The sequence below is a fragment of the Vipera berus genome (genome assembly GCF_964194415.1).
Source record: "Vipera berus genome assembly, chromosome: 2".
Taxonomy (NCBI): Eukaryota; Metazoa; Chordata; class Lepidosauria; order Squamata; family Viperidae; genus Vipera; species Vipera berus.
The window spans coordinates 224122357-224142815 of NC_138203.1; the positions used below are offsets into that span (position 1 = coordinate 224122357).

General features: G+C 42.7%; 1 protein-coding gene across 1 annotated transcript in view; it reads right to left on the reverse strand.

Moving 5' to 3' along the window:
* Nucleotides 1-12262, reverse strand: part of LOC308662913 (inter-alpha-trypsin inhibitor heavy chain H4-like) — a gene marked incomplete at both ends in the record, with an annotated part of 49396 nt that extends 37134 nt beyond the window's left edge. Inside the window, one exon of the mRNA XM_081319057.1 lies at nt 12188-12262. Within this exon, the coding sequence (XP_081175183.1) occupies nt 12188-12262 (75 nt within the window). The remainder of the gene's footprint in view (nt 1-12187) is intronic.
* Nucleotides 12263-20459: the final 8197 nt, after the last annotated feature.

The following is a 20459-nucleotide window of genomic DNA, read 5'->3' on the forward strand; positions in this document are numbered from 1 at the left end:
TAGTAGCAAATACCACACAGAGTCATTTGTATAATTGTTGTTGTTAGTTGCAAAGTCGTGTCCAACCCATCACAACCCCATGGACAATGTTCCTCTACCATCTTCTGGAGTCCATTTTAGCTCACGCCTACTGCTTCAGTCACTCCATCCAGCCACCTCATTCTCTGTCGTCCCCTTCTTCTATTGCCCTCAACCTTTCCCAGCATTAGGCTCTTCTCCAGTGAATCCTTCTTTCTCATTAGGTGGCCAAAGTATCTGAGTTTCAACTTCAGGATCTGACCTTCTAAAGAGAAGTCAGGGTTGATTTCCTCTAGGACTGACCAGTTTGATCGCCTTGCAGTCCAAGGGACTTGCAGGAATCTTCTCCAGTACCATAGTTCAAAGGCTTCAATTCTTTGGTGCTCAGCCTTTCTTATGGTCCAACTTTCACAGCCATACATTGCAACTGGGAAAACCATGGCCTTGACTATACTTCCTTTTTTGGCAGGGTGATGTCTCTGCTTTTTAGTATGCTGTTTAGATTTGCCATAACTTTCCTCCCCAGGAGCAAGCATCTTTTAATTTCTTGGCTGCAGTCCCCGTCTGTGGTGATCTTGCAGCCCAGGAAGATAAAATCTGTCACCACCTCCATTTCTTCCCCATCTATTTGCCAGGAATTGAGAGGGCCGGATGCCATTATCTTGGTTTTCTTAATGTTTAGTTTCAAGCCAACTTTTGCACTCTCCTTCTTAACCCACATCAAGAGGCTCTTTAGTTCCTCTTCACTTTCTGCTATTAGAGGGGTATCATCTGCATATCTTAGGTTGTTGATATTTCTCCCGGCAATCTTAATTCCAACTTTTGATTCATCTAGCCCAGCCTTTCTCATGATGTTCTCTGCATATAAGTTAAATAGGCAGGGCAACAGAATACAGCCTTGCTGGACTCCTTTCCCAATTTTGAACCAATCAGTGGTTCCGTGTCCAGTTCTCACTGTTGCTTCTTGACCCGCATATAGGTTTCTCAAGAGACAAATAAGATGGTCTGGTACTCCCATCTCTTTAAGAACTTGCCACAATTTGTTGTGATCCACACAATCAAAGGCTTTAGCATAGTCAATGAAGCAGTAATAGATGTTTTCTGGAACTCCCTAGCTTTCTCCATGATCCAGTGTACGCTGGCAATTTGATTTCTTGTTCCTCTGAGATGAGATGATAAGATAAGGTAAGGTAAGGTAAGGTAAGGTAAGGTAAGATAAGATAAGATAAGATAAGATAAGATAAGATAAGATAAGATAAGATAAGATAAGATAAGATAAGATAAGATAAGATAAGATAAGATAAGATAAGATAAGATAAGATAAGATAAGATAAGGTAAGCTTTATTGTCATTTTTTTACTGTGGGCATAACAGCACACATCAAAAAAATGAAATTTAGTTGCCCGCTCACAAAGTGGAACACATACATGACACACACCTAACCATACTATATACACATATGTATAGACCCACAGCCCTACATATACATAACAAATAAATATTAAATACTGTCCATCTTGAATATATAACGGAAGGAGGAATCTTGAGAGTTCACAAGGTTAATGCTGTATAGAATGAAACTATGGCTGAATCTGGATGTTCTGCTGCGGATACCACAAAGCCTCCTCCCAGAAGGTAACAAGGAAAACAGGTCATGAAGAGGATGTGTAGTGTCCCAGATAATCTTACAGACCTTGTTCAAGCAATGCCTCTGTGCTATGTCCTGGATGGAGGGGAGGGAACTGCCAATGATCTTTTCAGCCATCCTCACCACTCTCTGCACCGCCTTCCTGTCTGAAGCAGTGATGCTTCCAAACCAGACTGTGATGCTGTATGACAGGATGCTCTCGATTGTTCCCCTGTAGAAAGTGGTCAGGGCAGGGGAAGGAAGATGTGCTTTTCTCATGCGACACAGAAAATGCAGGCGCTGCTGTGTCCACTTCACCAGTTTCTCACTGTTGAGCGACCAAGCCAGCCTACTTGTTAGCTGCACACCCAGGAATTTGATGCTGGTAACCAGCTCCACAGGTGAATCATTTATGCACAGCAAAGTGTGGCTGTGCCTGCCTTTTCTGAAATTGACAACGATCTCTTTGGTTTTTCCAGTATTTAAAACTAGGCTGTTTTCCTTACACCAGTTCACCAACCCCTCAACTTCCTTGTGGTGAGCTTCCACCTCGTCATCATGAATAAGGCACACTACTGTTGTATCATCTGCAAACTTCACAATATGGTTGGTGGCAAACCTAGCACAACAGTCATGGGTCAACAGGGTGAACAGCAGTGGACTTAGGATGCAGTCCTGAGGAGAACTTGTGCTCAAGAAAATGGTATTAGAGGTATTTGTTCCAACTCGCACATATTGGGGCCTGTTGGTAAGAAAATCAAGAATCCACTTGCACAAAGGAGTTTAAGCCTAAAAGTCCCAGTTTGTCTACTAGATGCTGGAGAATGATTGTGTTAAATGTTGAACTGAAGTCAACAAAAAACAAACACACATGAGTATTTCTTTCCTCTAAGTGGTTCAAGTTCAGATGGAGAACTGAAGAAATAGCATCCTCCATAGAGTGATTTGGTTGATAGGCAAACTGAAGTGGGTCAGATGCTGGTGAGAGGCTGGATATGATAATGTCTTTTATCAGCTTCTCAAAGCATTTCATAATGGTGGATGTCAGTGCAACGAGATGGTAATCACTGAGGCCTGCGTCTTTGAAATCCTGCCTCTACTTCTGGTAGTTCTCGATCCACATACTGCTGGAGTCTAGCTTATAGGATTTTAAGCATAACTTTACTAGCATGTGAAATGAGTGCAATGGTGCGATAGTTTGAACATTCTTTGGCATTGCCTTTCTTTGGAATTGGAATGTTGAGCCACTGTTGAGTTTTCCAAATTTGCTGGCAAATTGAGTGCAGCACCTTTACTGCATCGTCTTTTAAGATTTTGAATAGCTTAGCTGGAATACTGTCACCTCCACTAGCTTTGTTGTTTCCTAAGGTCCATTTCACTTCACATTCTAGGAAGTCTGGCTTGAGGTCAGTGACCACTCCATCATGGTTATCAGGAATGCTAAGCTCGTTCTTGTATAGTTCTTCTGTGTAATTTTGCCACCTCTTTTTAATCAATTCTGCCTCTGTTAGGTCCCTGCCATTTTGGTCCTTTCTCATGCCCATCTTTGCATGAAACGTTCCCATCATATCTCCAATTTACTTGAAGAGATCTCTAGTCCTCCCTATTCTATTGTTTTCTTCTATTTCTTTGCACTGTTCATTTAAGAAGGCATTCTTATCTCTTCTAGCTATTCTCTGGAATTCTGAATTCAGTTGGGTGGGTGTATCTTTCTTTTTCTCCCTTGCCTTTTGCTTCCCTCCTTTCCTCAGCTATTTGAAAAGCTTCCTCAGACGGCCATTTTGCTTTCTTGCATTTCTTTTTCTTTGGGATGGTTTTAGTTGCTACCTCTTGTACAATGTTGCAAACCTCCATCCATAGTTCTTCAGGCACTCTGTGTATCAGATCTAATTTGTCACTTATACTGTATATTCATCAGGGATACGATTTAGTTCATACCTAAGTGGCCTAGTGCTTTTCCCTACTTTCCTCAATTTAAGCCTAAATTTTGCAATGAGAAGCTCATGATCTGAGCCAGTTAGCTCCTGGTCTTGTTTTTACTGACTGTATCTTTGGCTGCAGAGCATATAGTCAATCTGATTTCTGTGTTGACCGTCTGGTGATGTCCATGTGTAGAGCCGTCTCTTGGGTTGTTGGAAAAGAGTGTTTGCTATGACCATCGTATTCTCTTGACAAAATTCTGTCACCCTGTGCCCTGCTTCATTTTGTACTCCAAGGCCAAACTTGCCTGTTATTCCAGTTATCTTTTGGCTTCCTACTTTAGCATTCCAATCTCCCATGATGATAAGGACATCATTTGTTTGGTGTTGATTCTATAAGATGCTGTAGGGCTTCATAGAACCAGTCAATTTCATCCTCTTCAGCACCAGTGGTTGGGGCATAGACTTGGACTACTGTGATATTGCATGGTTTGCCTTGGATTCGCACTGAGATCATTCTGTCATTTTGGGGATTGTATCTCAGTATTGCTTTTCCTACTTTTTTATTAACTATGAAGGCTACTCCATTTCTTCTGAGGGATTCTTGCCCGCAGTAGTATACCTAATGGTCATCTGAATTAAATTCACCCATTCCTGTCTATTTTAGTTCGCTGATTCCTAAGATGTCGATGTTCAGTCTTGCCATCTCTTGTTTGACCATGTCCAGCTTGCCTTGATTCATGGATCTTACATTCCAGTTTCCTATGGGGAATAGATCTTTACAGCATTGGACTTTCCTTTCTGTAGTGTATGCGACTAAAAGCATACACAGGATGTCAGCACAGCAGAGGGCTGGACAGCTCCAGGCTATAACCACTTTTGGTGGGAAAGCCTGGTTAGAACAAAGCCTGACAGCCCCGGGGCATGGTGGGAAGCCAGGGTTTAAATCTATTGGTCACCTGCACTGGTGGGAAGCCCAGATTTGAATCCACTGGATGGTATTCACCTGGGCAGGTATAAAGATACGCCAGGTAACCCCTTTTCCCTAGCTTCGTTCCTGACCTCAATAAAGAAGTTACTACCCAGCTGAGTGTCCGTCTCTGTGTGCGACCATGCTACTTTACACTGGCGACGAAGGTGGGATCCTGCCCTGGACATCGCTAGCCGCAGATGAGACCCCATCGGCAGCACCGGATCAGGATGCAGGATGACCCGAGACAGCGGAATGGCACAGCTGGGTCAGTATCCCCTTTTTAATAGTAACTGTCCCGAAGAGTGGGAAGCCTTCGTGGGACAGCTCGAGTGCTATCTAAGGGCAAACGGGGTTAAGGATGACCAGCAGAGAGCGGCGGCGCTGCTCTGCAGCTGCGGAACGGAAACATACCAGCTGGCGGTCGGTCTCTGCTCACCCGATGACATCAACACCATCGAGTACAACGAACTGCTGGCGAAGCTGACCGAACACTTCAGACCAGACACGTCCGAGATTGCGTGAAGGTATCATTTTGAAAAACAGGACCAACACCCGGGTGAGTCCACTAAACAATACATGGCCACCCTAAGGCAGGTAGCCCATCTCTGCAATTTTGAGAATCTAGAAATCAGGCTACGGGATCATATTGTCTGTGGGTTGCGGGATCGGAAGCTGCGGCAGAAGATGTTCACAAAGCAAAAGCTAACCCTGAGAGACGTTCAGGAGGAGTTCCTAGCCTGGAACGTGGCCAAGGAGTCCGATGCGAGGGAAAGCGGATCCATCCATCAGCTGAGCAGCTGCAGCAGGGCAGAAGGGGCAGCATCCGAAGTGGACACCATACAGCGAACCCCTCGACCCTTCACCACCACCTGAGACAACTTGAGGGAGCCAAGACCAGCCGCAATGGACCTGAAGTACCAGGAGTGCAGGTGTGGAGCAAACACCCCCCAGTCTACCCAACTCCCCAGTTACAGTGCGAACCAGCCCCGGTCTACCCAGCATTGTGGCTGCGGGCCCCGGTCTACCCAGCACGGCGGCTGCGGACAACCCCGGTCTACCCAGTGTTCTGGCTGCAGCACAAACGGCTCCCAATCTAACCACTGCGCAAGCTGTGGAGGACAGCACCCCCGGTCTACCTGCCGGTTCAAATTGGTGAAGTGTTGGGTGTGTGAAAAGACCGGGCACATCGCGTCGGTCTGCAGGAGCAAGCAACGGGACAGCCTGCACGAAGTGGAAGCGGAGTTCCAGTCTGCTACAGGTACCGGGGAGCGGTTGCAGAGACTGACGGTCAGCCACATGGAGGGACGGGGGGCTGTTTGGTCAACAGGGGGCCCTCAGACACTCACTCCAAAAATAAAATTAAGGGTGAAACTGCAAGGGATCCCCTGCACGATGGAACTGGACTCGGGGTCAGCCGTGTGAATCATCTCCGCCAGAATGTTTAAAGAAATTTGCGAGTGGAGCGGCCAGCGGGTTCCCTTGAGGTCATCCAGACTGACCCTCTCTGACTTTCAAAATTCACCGATAAACATTCGGGGGGAGGCGTCAGTGATGGTACAGTACAGGAGGTTCTTGGGCAAATTGAATGTATTGGTCGTTGAAGGGCAGCGAACCAGCCTCATGGGGTTAGGGTGGTTCAAAGCGCTGGGCATTGGAATCACCGGGATTCACCAGACGCGGAGCTGCCATTCACTTGAATCTGTCTGCAAAGATTTTCCAGATGTGTTTGATGAGCAGTTAGGGAGACACACAGCCCCCCCCAATTTCGTTTAAATTAAACCCCCAGGTTCAGCCCATCAGAATGAAGGCTAGGAGAGTTCCGTTTGCTTTAAAGCACAAAATAAAGGGGGAACTGGACAAGCTGGTAGACCAGGGGGTGTTAACTCCAGTCGATGGAGCGGAATGGGAGACCCCCATCGTGACACCTCTCAAGGCGAATGGCGAGGTCCGTATTTGCGCCAACTATAAGGGGACAATCAACTGAACTCTGAGTGCCCATTCCTACCCGGTCCCCGCAGTTAGCAGCATTCTCACGTCCCTGCAAGGTGGGTTGGTGTTTGCAAAGTTGGATCTTGCTCAAGCTTATCAGCAGCTACCGGTCGACCCGGAGGCTGCTAAAGTGCAAACGATAGTCACACACAAGGGAGCATTCCAGGTAGACCGGCTGCAGTTTTGGGTAAGCGTGGCTCCTGGGATTTTTCAAGAGGTTATGGAAAAAACCCTCAAGGGGATACCAGGGGTTTGCCCATACTTTGATGATGTCCTAATTGCAGGTAGCTCTGAGGATGTTTTGGCAGACCACCTGAAAGCTGTGTTAGAAAGGTTTAGGGCTGCAGGACTGAAACTCAAGAGGGACAAGTGCAAGATTGGGGTGACTGAGACAGAGTTCCTAGGGTTCAGGATCGATGCTCAAGGCATCCATCCATCAGCATCCAAGGTCAGGGCAATCAAAGAAGCCCCAATTCCACAGAATAAGTCAGAGTTGCAGGCATTCCTGGGCCTGCTCAACTTTTATCACACCTTCCTGCCACACAAAGCAAAGGGCTAAGAGAAAGAGTCCTTCAGTCACTGCACGAGGGCCACCCAGGGGTGGTAAGGATGAAGGCTCTGGCAAGGAGCTACCTGTGGTGGTCAGGGTTAGACAAGGAAATAGAAGGGTTAGTAGCTGGGTGCTACAGATGCCAGAGGTCACGGCCCGAACAACCACATGCAGCAGTACACAAGTGGGAGGAAACACACACCCCATGGTCCAGGGTGCACATAGACTATGTGGGGGCATTCCAGGGACACACATTCCTAGTAGTGGTAGACAGCCATTCTAAATGGCTGGAGGTGGTGCCTGTAGGCAACATGACCTCAGCAGGAACCATTCAGGCATTAAGGGGGCTGTTTGCAACCCAAGGTCTTCCAGATGTAATTGTGTCAGATAACGGAATGCAATTTACTTCGTTGGATTTTCAGGTGTTCCTGAGGACTTTGGGGATTAGACACACCACCTCAGCCCCCTTCCATCCAGCCAGTAATGGGTTGGCAGAAAGATTCTTGCGCACAACCAAGGACGCCCTCAAGCACATAGTTCAGGGGGAATGGAAGCAACGGCTGTCCACCTTCCTTCTTCACCAACACTCAACACCCTGCTCCGCAACTGGCAAAAGCCCAGCTGAACTCAGAAGGGGCAGACGTCTGATAACAACACTGGACAGGCTCCACCCAGACAGAGTAGCAGCAGACGTCGGGACCCCAAATATCAGGAAAGATTTTAACACTGGGGATTCCATCTGGGCAAGGAACTATAGCTCAGGTCACCCATGGGAGCCAGGGCAAATATTAGACCAAACAGGACCCCTGTCCTACAAGGTAAGGGTGGAGGGGGGACTCCTGTGGAAAAGGCATCTGGACCAGCTAAGGAAAAGGGCTCCTGAAAGGGTTTTTGAGGACACACTGGGGTCTGATGAGGAGAAGGAATCATCAACACAAGCATCCAGGAGGGCTACCAGAGGGTCACAAGGGCAACCCTACACCAGGCAGGAAACCAGCAGTGGAGACAGGGAAACACTGAACACAAATGAAGAAAGGGCACAGCAATACTATCAAAGCAGCCAACTAAACCCCAGCATCACACAATCCCCTGGAACAGCAACACACACACACACACCACAATCCACCACCTCTACAGCAACCAGGAGAAACAGGAGACAGCACCACACCACCGGTGCTGTCTCCTGTTTCCTAAGACGGTCAAGCAGGGCCCACAAGGCTCCAAGCTATCTCTCTGACTATGTGCGTTCCTAAGGGGGGAGGAAGGTGGAAATGTCAAAGTAATTAATAGAATGTAACAAATTGTATATAGTTAATAAGACTGTATATAGTTGGAGAGAAGGAATGGAAAGGGGATAAAACCTCACTATGGGGGAAGGGGTGTAGTGTATGCGACTAAAAGCATACACAGAATGTCAGCACAGCAGGGGGCTGGACAGCTCCAGGCTATAACCACTTTTGGCGGGAAAGCCTGGTTCGAACAAAGCCTGACAGCCCCTGGGCTTGGTCACCTCTGGCGGGAAGCCAGGGTTTAAATCTATTGGTCACCTGCACTGGCGGGAATCCCAGGTTTGAATCCATTGGATGGTATTCACCTGGGCAGGTATAAAGATACGCCAGGTAACCCCCTTTCCCTAGCTTCGTTCCTGACCTCAATAAAGAAGTTACTACCCAGCTGAGTGTCCGTCTCTGTGTGCGACCACGCTACTTTACACTTTCACAACCAGATGCATCCACAGCTGAGCGTCCTTTCAGCTTTGGCCCAGTCACTTCACTCTTTCTGGCACTACTAGTACTAGCCCTCTGCTCTTTCCCAGTAGTACAGTATATTGGACACCTTCTGACCTGAGGGGCTCATCTTCCAGCGTGATATCTTTTTTGCCTTTTGGTACTGTCCATGGGGTTTTCATGGCAAAGATACTGGAGTGGGTTGCCATTTCCTTCTCCAGTAGATCACATTTTGTCAGAACTTTTATAATAAACAGACATAAATCAATTTTTGATATGATAATTTGCTGTAATAAAAATGCAAGCTCATTCTTTTAAATTATTAAACTGTTTAATATTGTTTGAATATATTATTTAAAACACCTATATGTTACTAAAACTCTTGTTATGATCTTTGCCTGAGTGAAATGGTGAATTATAAGGCAACAGTTTTTGAACCAAGCTTCTTCAAAACAGCTGACTGACAAAACGCATCTAATGGAATGAAATTTGAGGAAGTTATGGCTGCTTCAGTGCTGCAGGCAGGCAGGCAGATAATGACAGAGAAGGAGGAAATGAGGGAGGAAGGAAGGAAGGAAGGAAGGAAGGAAGGAAGGAAGGAAGGAAGGAAGGAAGGAAGGAAGGAAGGAAGGAAGGAAGGAAGGAAGGAAAGAAGGAAGGAAGGAAGGAAGGAAGGAAGGAATATCACAATCGGACATGGGTTGTCTAATGTTATAAAAAATATGACACTTTGCTGAAAAAAATTGCTATTGTAAGAATTTGATTTAGTTTGCTGTGCGTAGCCTATCAACAGCCACCTCCCAATTCTGAAATGTTCAGAAGTGTAGATTTTTTTCTCTGGCACCCACAGAAGAAAATTCCATAAATATCTGCATCTTCCTAAAAGAACATCTACCCATCCCTGCCCACATCCTACAAATTGGGTTGCTCTGTCCTGATATCCTAAATCAGCCACAAGGGACATCTTTATCTTGTGTTTACTTAAGACATGGGCCTTCCCTGCATCTCTATGCTTATATTTGCATTTTGTATTTGTCCTAAACAATAAAGAATAAAATAAGTAATCAAGATTGATGCTTGGCAGACTGTTAAGGCAAAAATGTGTTACAGGATGCAAGGAGAAAAGGCATAGCATTTATGTCTTCAATATTTTCTCAGGACATGGCTGGCTGTCTTTGGCACATGAACTGTGTCATGTATTAAAGTGAATTCATATGGGCAGTTATAAATGGTTAACTATTGTATTCATTGAAATTCTTAACTGTCTGTCCACTACTTTGCAAGCTTGTGTTTTGAGCAGGAAAAGTTGCTCTGGTTTCATTGGCTGCCGCCTATTGGCGATCCGTATAAATAGATGTCAAAGTGGCTGTTAGAGCCACTTCTGTGTTAACTCAATAAATGTACTGTTACTTTCCACTTTCACCTCTTCAATGTCTCAACGATCCCAGTACACAACAAACTGCTCAAAGGTCTCCTTGCTTAGTAACTTTTAAATAAACCATAGCCAGATATTTCCCACTCATGATTACAGAATAGATTAGAATAGAATTCTAAAAGTGTAGAATATTGTAATAGTGTACAGGTAACCTTTGACCTACAACCACAATTGGGACTGGAATTTCAGTTGCTAAGTGATACAGTCATTAAAGGAGTTATCACATAACCAGACACGATTTTACAACCATTTTTACTACAGTCATTAAGCAAATCTGGCTAGGAAGGTCACAGATTGTAACGTTGTGATCCTGGAATGGTGCAATAGTAACCATTTCACGAACAGACGATAGGTCACTTTTTTCAGCACCATCATAACTCTAACCATCTTTAAATGAATAGTTGTAAGTTGAGGACTCCCTGTACAGAGTCTGAACTGAGTCTCTTTAAGAAAGTTAAAATCTCATTGATGAATTCATTTCCCTTTTCATTTCCCTTTTCCTTAAACAACTTGTTTAAAAAGTAAAGATTGATTTAACAATTGATATCTCTTTAAAAGTCGTAATTGGCTTAAAGACTTGGCTTTTCTTATAGACTATCTCAAATCCTGTACATGCAGCTGAATGGGTGTGAATTTCTGCCTAGGATCCTGATATCTGCAGGGATATCCACAAAGGTTTTTTGTTGTTGTTGTTTTTAAAGTTAAGGGTGCAGCTATGTTATTGAAGTTCTGTTCTTTGAATATTCATCAGTACAACAAGTGGGCCTTCAGTCATGCCGATGTGCTGCCAATTGACTTTTTTGAACCTTCCCCTGTGGATACCCACTAGTTGACCTGCTTTAGGCTATTTCTCCATAATCTGAAATATATACATTTAGATATAACTAGAGGTCGAGTAAGGTTCTATTCAGAGGTTCCTTTTGAGGATGGGATAGCAGAGCAAAAATGAAATTGTCAATAACACTGTCTTTTCTAACTATAAGAAGTCACCGTACTTAGATGTAGCAGAAATACATTTTGTGGTTATAAAAAGTGAAAATGAATGGGAAAAGTCTTCTGCAGAACTTTGGAAACTATCAACGTCTCTTTCGCTTTTCAATCTATCTCATGTTAATACTTTTAAGAGACCACTCAGTTTGGAGCATTATTAAACCTCAGTCTTTTCCATTCCTTCCAAAAGTGTTTGCCTTTGCAGCTTCTGATTTAGGACATAGGGATTATTTACCGCAAGCAAGAGAAAGGAGAGCTCCTGTCTCTGAAGGATGAAAAACACATTGAGGCAAAAAATATTCCCAGCAAGGGAGCCTGGGCTGCTCTTAGACTCTGAAGAGCTGCCACACATCAAGAAAAGAGATTTGCTTGGTTGAAGTCTTGCATTACTTTACAGGAACTTGTAATAAATCGAGTTCTGGAGTCTGCTGGCCCTTGAGAATGGATCCAAACTAAGGGTGATTCCAAAGTGCTAGGATTCCAGCAAAATATCCTTATTCACTTGGGCAACAGATAAAGCTCAAAATCCACCAAACTCTCATTCCACCAACTGATAAGCTGAACTTAGAATCAAAGAGCTAGAAGCATTTTGGTGCCTGAGTTCAATCCCCACTTTGGTGAGGGAATCCAAATTCACATACCTCCTTTGAGCACCTTAAATGAGGTGCCACAACCTCTCTGAGGGACAACAAATTCCCCTGTTAATCTGCTCTTATTCACCTTCAGTTACATCTTTACACTAATAATACACATATCCAAGTACAAGTCATAGGTGCCATTTCTAAACAACATGTTCAGTTACAGTGCAACTCATCTTCCCTTGGTCTAAGTCTAGTTCTTCTCAGTTAGCTATTGGTTTTAACTTTCAACCTGTAAAATTAATTGAATCATTAAAAATTCAGGCATGTATATTCTTTTCATATTTCAATGAACAATTAAGCACCAACAAAGGCAAGTACCTGATAGCTAAAAGCATCTGTCAATAGAATTTGTGAAGACAAAGCCAGCCACAGAGCAAACAATTGTTTTCCCATTTTGGAAATGGAAAGAAACATAGAGGAGAATTCATTTTATATAGATAAAGTTAATGAACAACTACTGTTTGGTAAAATTTGAGAAACCGTAAGTCTAATATTTACACAGAGATGTAAGTAGAACTAACCTCTTCCTACATACTACAACTGCCTCAAAATCTTGCTAAATATTCAAATATTGCTGCCTGATTTAACTTTTATTGATTAGTTGAAAGCTTTTATGCTTCTTTCAACATATAAAAAACAAGAAAAAAGTTAAGGAAATGATTGGTCCATTAGTGGGGGAAAGTGGCAACAAGGTGACAAGCAATAGGGAGAAAGCAGAACTATTTAACTCGTTTTTTGCATCTGTCTTTACACAAAGGGAAAAAACAGTCCAACCTACCCAAACCAGTGCCATAAAAAACAGAATAGAAACACAAGTTAAGATAGGCAAGAAAATGGTAAGTGAGCACCTGTCCAGCCTAGACGAGTTCAAATCACCAGGACCAGATGGATTACACCCCAAGGTTCTCAAGGAACTGGCAGATGTGATCTCAGAACCACTGAACTATATTTTTCAAAGATCCTGGAGCACTGGGGAACTACCAGAGGACTGGAAGAGAGCTGATGTAGTTCCCATCTTCAAAAAAGGGAAAAAAATAGATCCAGGAAACTACAGACCTATCAGCCTGACCTCAATACCTGGGAAGATTCTGGAAAAGATAATCAAACAACAAATCAGCGAACACCTTGATGCAAACAAAGTCATCACTAAAAGTCAACATGGGTTTGTCAAAAACAGATCATGCCAGACAAATCTTATTACATTCTTTGACCAAGTGACAAAATTAGTAGACCAGAGGAACGCTGTAGATATAATTTACTTGGACTTCAGTAAGGCATTTGATAAAGTAGATCACAACCTACTACTTGATAAGATAGAAAAATGTGGGTTAGATAGCATTACCACCAGATGGATTTGTAGCTGGCTGACAGGCCGTACTCAGCGTGTGGTCCTCAATGGAACCGCATCTACATGGAAGGAAGTGTGTAGTGGGGTGCCCCAGGGCTCTGTTCTGGGCCCAGTGCTCTTCAATATCTTCATTAATGACTTGGATGAGGAGATAGATGGGGAACTCATCAAATTTGCAGACGACACCAAGCTGGCAGGAATAGCCAATACTCCAGAAGATAGGCTTAAGATACAGAAGGATCTGGACAGACTCGAACACTGGGCACTATCTAACAAAATGAAATTCAATGGTGAAAAAAGTAAGGTTCTACATTTAGGCAGGAAAAATCAAATGCATAGGTATAGTATAGGCGGTACCTTGCTCAATAATAGTAACTGTGAGAGGGATCTCGGAGTCTTAGTAGACAATCACTTCAATATGAGCCAGCAGTGTGCTGCAGCTGCCAAAAAAGCCAACACAGTGCTAGGCTGCATTAACAGAGGGATACAATCAAGATCAAGTGAAGTACTAATACCACTTTACAATGCTTTGGTAAGGCCACACCTGGAATACTGCATCCAGTTTTGGTCACCACGATGTAAAAAAGATGTCGAGACTCTAGAAAGGGTACAGAGAAGAGCAACCAAGATGATTAGGGGGCTGGAGGCTAAAACATATAGGGAACGGTTGCTGGAATTGGGTATGTGTAGTTTAAGGAAGAGAAGGGTGAGGGGTGACATGATAGCAGTGTTCCAATATCTCAGGGGCTACCACAAAGAAGAGGGAGTCAAGCTATTCTCCAAAGCACCTGAAAGCAGGACAAGAAGCAACGGATGGAAACTAGTCAAGGAGAGAAGCAACCTAGAACTAAGGAGAAACTTCCTGACAGTTAGAACAATTAACCAGTGGAACAACCTCCCTCCAGAAGAGGTGAATGCTCCAACACTGGAAGTTTTAAAGAAGAGACTGGACAGCCATTTGCCTGAAATGGTATAGGGTTTCCTGCCTGAGCAGGGGGTTGGACTAGATGACCTCCAAGGTCCCTTCCAACTTTATTATTATTATTATTATTATTATTATTATTATTATTATTATTATTATTATTATTATTATTATTATTATTATTATTATTATTGTTGTTGTTGTTGTTGTTGTTGTTATTGTTATTATTATTATTATTATTATTATTATTATTATTATTATTATTATTATTATTATAGTTCCTGAGTACATTATCTGGGATTACAATTACTCTTCACTCAACTGGTCATTGGTCTTGTAACTCCAAAATTTAAAATTGAAGGCCAAGTTTCAACTTTATTATCTTTAAAAAATGTTTTCTTAAATGTTTCAGAAAGGTAGTAACCTTTGAGAAATATTGGGAACTATAGCAGTTTTTTTCATACAAAGTTTATCAAATATATCAGGGGTTTTTTAGAAGCCAAGACATTGTTATTATCATCTATTTGCACTGCATAGATAATAATAATAATAATAATAATAATAATAATAATAATAATAATAATAATAATAATAATAATAATAATAATAACGTTGGAAGGGATCTTGGAGGTCATCTAGTCCAACCCTCTGCTTATGGTGGCAGGTTGTTCCACTGATTAATTGTTCTAACTGTCAGGAAATTTCTCCTTAGTTCTAGGTTCCTTCTCTCTTTGGTTAGTTTCCATCCATTGCTTCTTGTCCTGCGTTTAGGTCCTTTGGAGAATAGCTTGACTCCCTCTTCTTTGTGGCAGACCCTGAGATATTGGAACACTGCTATCATGTCCCCCCCTTGTCCTTCTCTTCATTAAATTAGACATACCCAATTCAAGCAACAGTTCCTTATATGTTTCAGCCTCTAGTCCCCTAATCATCTTTGTCGCTCTTCTCTGTACTCCTTCTAGAGTCTCAACATGTTTTTTACATTGTGGTGACCAAAACTGGATGCAGTATTCGAAGTATGGCCTTTCCAAAGCATTGTAAAGTGGTATTAATACTTCACGTGATCTTGATTCTATCCTTCTGTAAATGCAGCCTAGCACTGGGTTGGCTTTTTTGGCAGCTGCAGCACATTGCTGGCTCATATTTAAGTGGTTGTCCACTACGACTCTGAGATCCCTCTCACAGTTGCTACTATTGAGCAAGGTACTACCTATCATACCTGTGCATTTGATTTTTCTTGCCTAAATGTAGTACCTTTCACCATTGAATTTCATTTTGTTAGATAGCACCCAATGTTCAAATCTCTCAAGATCCTTCTGTATCTTAAGTCTATCTTCTGGAGTGTTGGCTATTCCTGCCAGCTTGGTGTCACCTGCAAATTTGATGTGTTCCTCATCTATCCCCTCATCCAAATCATTAATGAAGATGTTGAAGAGCACTAGACCCAGAAGAGAACCCTGGGGCACCCCACTACACACTTCCCTCCATGTAGATGCAGTTCCATTGAGGTCTACTTTATCAAATGCCTTGCTGAAGTCCAAGTAAATTATATCAACAGCATTCCTCTGGTCGACTAATTTTGTTACCTGGTCAAAGAATGTAATAAGATTTGTCTGGCATGTTCTGTTTTTGACAAACCCATGTTGGCTTTTGGTAATGACTTTGTTTGCCTCTAGGTGTTCACTGATTCGTTGCTTGATTACACTGGTGATATTAATACAACTCACATATTGTCTGCGTTAAATCCTAGGATTGCCAAACTCCTCCTTTTGAAATAACCACTGAAAAATTCAGATCAATAAAATAAGTCCACATTTTCTATAAAATCTATCTTTGACTCTTTGACTGTTTTATCCTGATAGCTGGATATGAGGAAGTGTTTTCTCATTGGTAAAACACCAATCAATTGTTCCAATGGTTAATTCTGCTGTTATTTACATTTTGTTTTCATTTTAAATCATGACTGCAGTTAATTTGCTGTCATGCTGGCAAGAAATGATCTATACTTTGGTGAATATCAAAATAACAGAGCTGGAAGGGACCTTGGAGTCCAACCCCCTGCTCAATCAGGAAAACCTATACCACTTCAGACAAATGGTTGTCCAGTCTCTTCTTAACAACTTTCAGTGATGGAGCACCCACAACTTCTGAAAGCAAACCGTTCCACTATTTAATTGTTCTAACTGTCAGGAAATCACTATTCTTTCTACATCCTGAAAATTTATTTATTTAATTAATTAATTAATTAATTAATTAGTTTTCTATACCACCCTATTCCCGAAGGACTCAGGGCGGTTTACAGGGTAACATATAAAAGACAATATAAAATTAGGATAAAATAGAATTAAAATGAATTAAATTAATTATAGCCCAAACAATTAAAACAATGTTTAAAAAAGCTTAAAACACCTTCAGTCCAGGCCTGATAGATCGAAAAGCCAGGTTTTCAGGTCCCGGCGAAACGAACGCAGATCGGGGGCAGTCCGGAGTTCCACAGGTAAATCATTTCAAAGGGCAGGCGCGCCCACAGAGAATGCCCTCCCTCTGGGGATCACCCGCCGGCACTCCCTAACCGGCGGCACCCTAAGGAGGCCCTCCCTATGGGAGCGCACATGACGATGGGAATTTGATGCTGGCAGCAGGTGCTCCCTGCTGACCCATGCCATTTAGTGCTTTATAGGTCATCACCAGCACCTTGAATCTCACCCGGAGGGCAACTGGAAGCCAATGCAGCTTGCGGGGAAGAGGTGTTACACGGGAGTATCGGGAGACTCCCATCACAACTCGCGTGGCTGCATTCTGCACCAGCTGAAGCCTGCGAGTGGTCCTCAAGGGCAGCCCCATGTAGACAGTGTTGCAGTAGTCTAACCGGGAGGTCACGAGCGCATGAGTGACTGTGCGTAGGGCATCTCGGTCCAGATAGGGCCGCAACTGGCGCACCAGGCGAACCTGGGCAAAAGCCCCCCTGGTCACGGCTCCTATATGATCTTCCAAACTGAGCCGTGAATCCAGGAGGACGCCCAAGTTGCGAGCCCTATCAACGGGGGGTAACACCTCACCCCCCATAGTTAACGATGGACAAAACTGGTTCTCCCGAGATGCCGGTATGCACAGCCACTCAGTCTTGGCGGGATTGAGTCGAAGCCTGTTCCTCTCCATCCAAACCTGGACCGCCTCCAGGCAATGGGACATCACATCGAGGGCATCACTGGGTTGGTTCGGGGTGGAAAGAAAAAGCTGGGTATCATCAGCGTATTGATGATACCCCACCCCGAAACCACGAATGATCTCACCCAGAATTAAGTTCTTCATTTTCAGCCAGATCTTTTAAGTGACTGAATAATCAAGTCCTTTTCTCAGAACTGGGATTTCATCCAGAATGTAGCTACAAATTAATACACATTACCATGTTGAGTCTAAAAAGAAAGATATAAATTGCTGAAGAATGTATTCTCTCTCTCCACCCCTCCTTCTGTCCCTCCCTCCCTCTCTCCCCCTCCTTTTATTCATTCCTAGCTGGGCTAAGTCTACACTCTTCATCCAAAGCAATTCTATTATGATCATTTTATTCTTTATAAATGAGACCTGTTACAGCTGCTGCTCTACTTAATTACTTGGTATTCTTTTAAAATACTCCATATTCAGATAACAGATTCAGAAGAACAAATCGTATAACAAGGACTCTGAGTGGATCTCTCCAATATAAATTAAAATAAGGAATGAACAAATGAACAAACAGTAAGAGAGTTTTTCTCATTTGGGGGAAGTGGGCCAATCCAAGGAAATGACAGGGGGAGGAGGAAGAATAACATCCTGGATAATCAATAAACTCCAGTTGAGTTATCAGTGGCAAAAAAACAACCTTTCCACTCTGTAAATAACATAGCTTCTGAGTCACTAATTTATAGGGAAGGCTGTATTAATAAACATCTAGGCTATGGAGAAACTGAAGCATGTTTACACATTGGGTTGAATCCAGCAATGTCCTTCTGACACAAGATTGGGCAGGAAATATTTTTTGTCAATTGGAGAGAATATCTGTAGCTTAGAGCTGGCCTGTGGGGCCCATGGTACTCTCTGAGCTTGATTGTTTGCTTGCAGACATTTCATTACCATACTAGGTAACTGTCATGGTTCTGATAGATGAGACCAACAAAAAGAACTCCAAGGCAAAAATGTTTCCTTAAAGAACATATTTATTTGGGTACATAATATCGGCAAGTTCAAAAGTGAACCCAAGACTGATACACACACATCCAAAGCTACAAAGTTACCAAGTGAAACTTCTCAAACCAGTAGTATGTCATAAATCACATTCCCTAATTAACTACTTGTGTGAGCTTTCAAACTAAAGTTACAGCCCACCAAAATGCAGTTAGCAATGACCTTGGTCCCACAGAACAATTTATTGTTATGTCTAAGATAAAACTCTCATTCCTCCCCCCCCAAAAAAAAAATTCTGTGGGAACCAAAAATGAAGGGAAAATGGCTTCAATTGACAGTCGGATCCCCTAGAAAAAAGAGAAATCCTGCAAATGAGAGAGAATTAAAATTAGGAATCTCTCCAAGGCTTATTTGGATGTTTGTCAAAAAAAAAATCTACGTATCAATCTTTCAGCTTTTACATCAGTAGTTTTCACCCAAGTGGCCTCTGATAATGGATATCCCTTTGCACTAAATACTGTAATTTCCCTTTGTATAAACTAGACTCAAGAATTCATTTTATTTCAAAATGACAATACACTGATAAATAAGGAATGAATAAATAAACAAACAGTAGGAGGAGAGCTTTCCTTATTTTGGGGAAGTGAGCCAATCCAAGACAATGACAGGAGAAGGAGGAAGAACAACATTCTGGATAATCAGAAAATTCAGGTTGGGTTATCAGTGGCAAAAAAAACAAAAAACCCTTTCCATTCTGTAAATAACAGAGCTTTTGAGTCACTAATTTACAGGAAAGGCTGGATTAATAAACATCTAGGCTATGGAGAAATTGAAGAATGAGAAGCTCTAATATTTACATATTAGGTTGAATCCAGCAAAGTCCTCATGGCACAAGATTGGGCAGGAAATATTTTTTGTCAATAAGAGAGAATGTCTGTAGCATAGAGTTGGACTGTGGAGTCCATGGTACTCTCTGAGCTTAGTTGTTTACTTGCAGACATTTCATTAGCATAATAGGTAACATCATCAGTGCTAATGACTGTGGGGGATGCTCCTGTTAATATACAGTAGCTTGGCCTGCCAGTCTTGGTGGAAAGTTCCAAGGCTTGGAGATTCCATAGTTGTGGAAACAGATTGGTGAAAGACATAAATTGTTGAAGAATGTATTTTCTCTCCCCACCCCCTTCTTCTCTCCTCTCCTTCTTCTGTCCCTCCCTCCCTCCCTCCCTCGCTCCCTCCCTCCCTTGCTCCCCCTCCTTTTATTCATTCCTAGTTGGGCTAAGTCTGCACTCTTCATCCAAAGCAATTCTATTATGATCATTTTATTCTTTATAAATGAGACCTGTTACAGCTGCTGCTCTACTTAATTACTTGGTATTCTTTTAAAATACTCCATATTCAGATAACAGATTGAGAAGAATGAATCCTACAACAAGGACTCTTGAGTGGAACTCTCCAATATAAATTAAAATAAAGAATGAGTAAGTGAACAAACAGTAGGAGAGCTTTCCTCATTTTGGGGAAGTGAGCCAATCCTAGGCAATGACAGGAGAAGGAGGAAGAATAACATTCTGGATAATCAGAAAATTCAGGTTGGGTTATCAGTGGCAAAAATTAAAAAAACTGTTCCACTCTGTAAATAACACAGATTCTGAGTCACTAATTTACAGGAAAGGCTGGATTAATAAACATCTAGGCTATGGAGAAATTGAAGAATGAGCAGGTCTAATATTTACATATTAGGTTGAATCCAGCAAAGTCCTCATGGCACAAGATTGGGCAGGAAATATTTTTTGTCAATAGGAGAGAATGTCTGTAGCATAGAGTTGGACTGTGGAGTCCATGGTACTCTCTGAGCTTAGTTGTTTGCTTGCAGACATTTCATTACCATACTAGGTAACATCATCAGTGCTAATGACTGGGGGGGATGCTCCTGTTAATATAACAGTAGCTTGGCCTGCCAGTCTTGGTGGAAAGTTCCAAGGTTTGGAGATTCCATAGTTGTGGAAACAGATTGGTGAAGGCAAGAACAGAACAGGTTCAGAGTTTATAGCCAGAACCAGTTTGGGTAGTCATTTCAGTTGTTATTTTTTGTTCAGAAGCTTTATTGTTTCTGTTTTTATATCTGTGCCATATTAAAATATTGCACTGTATGC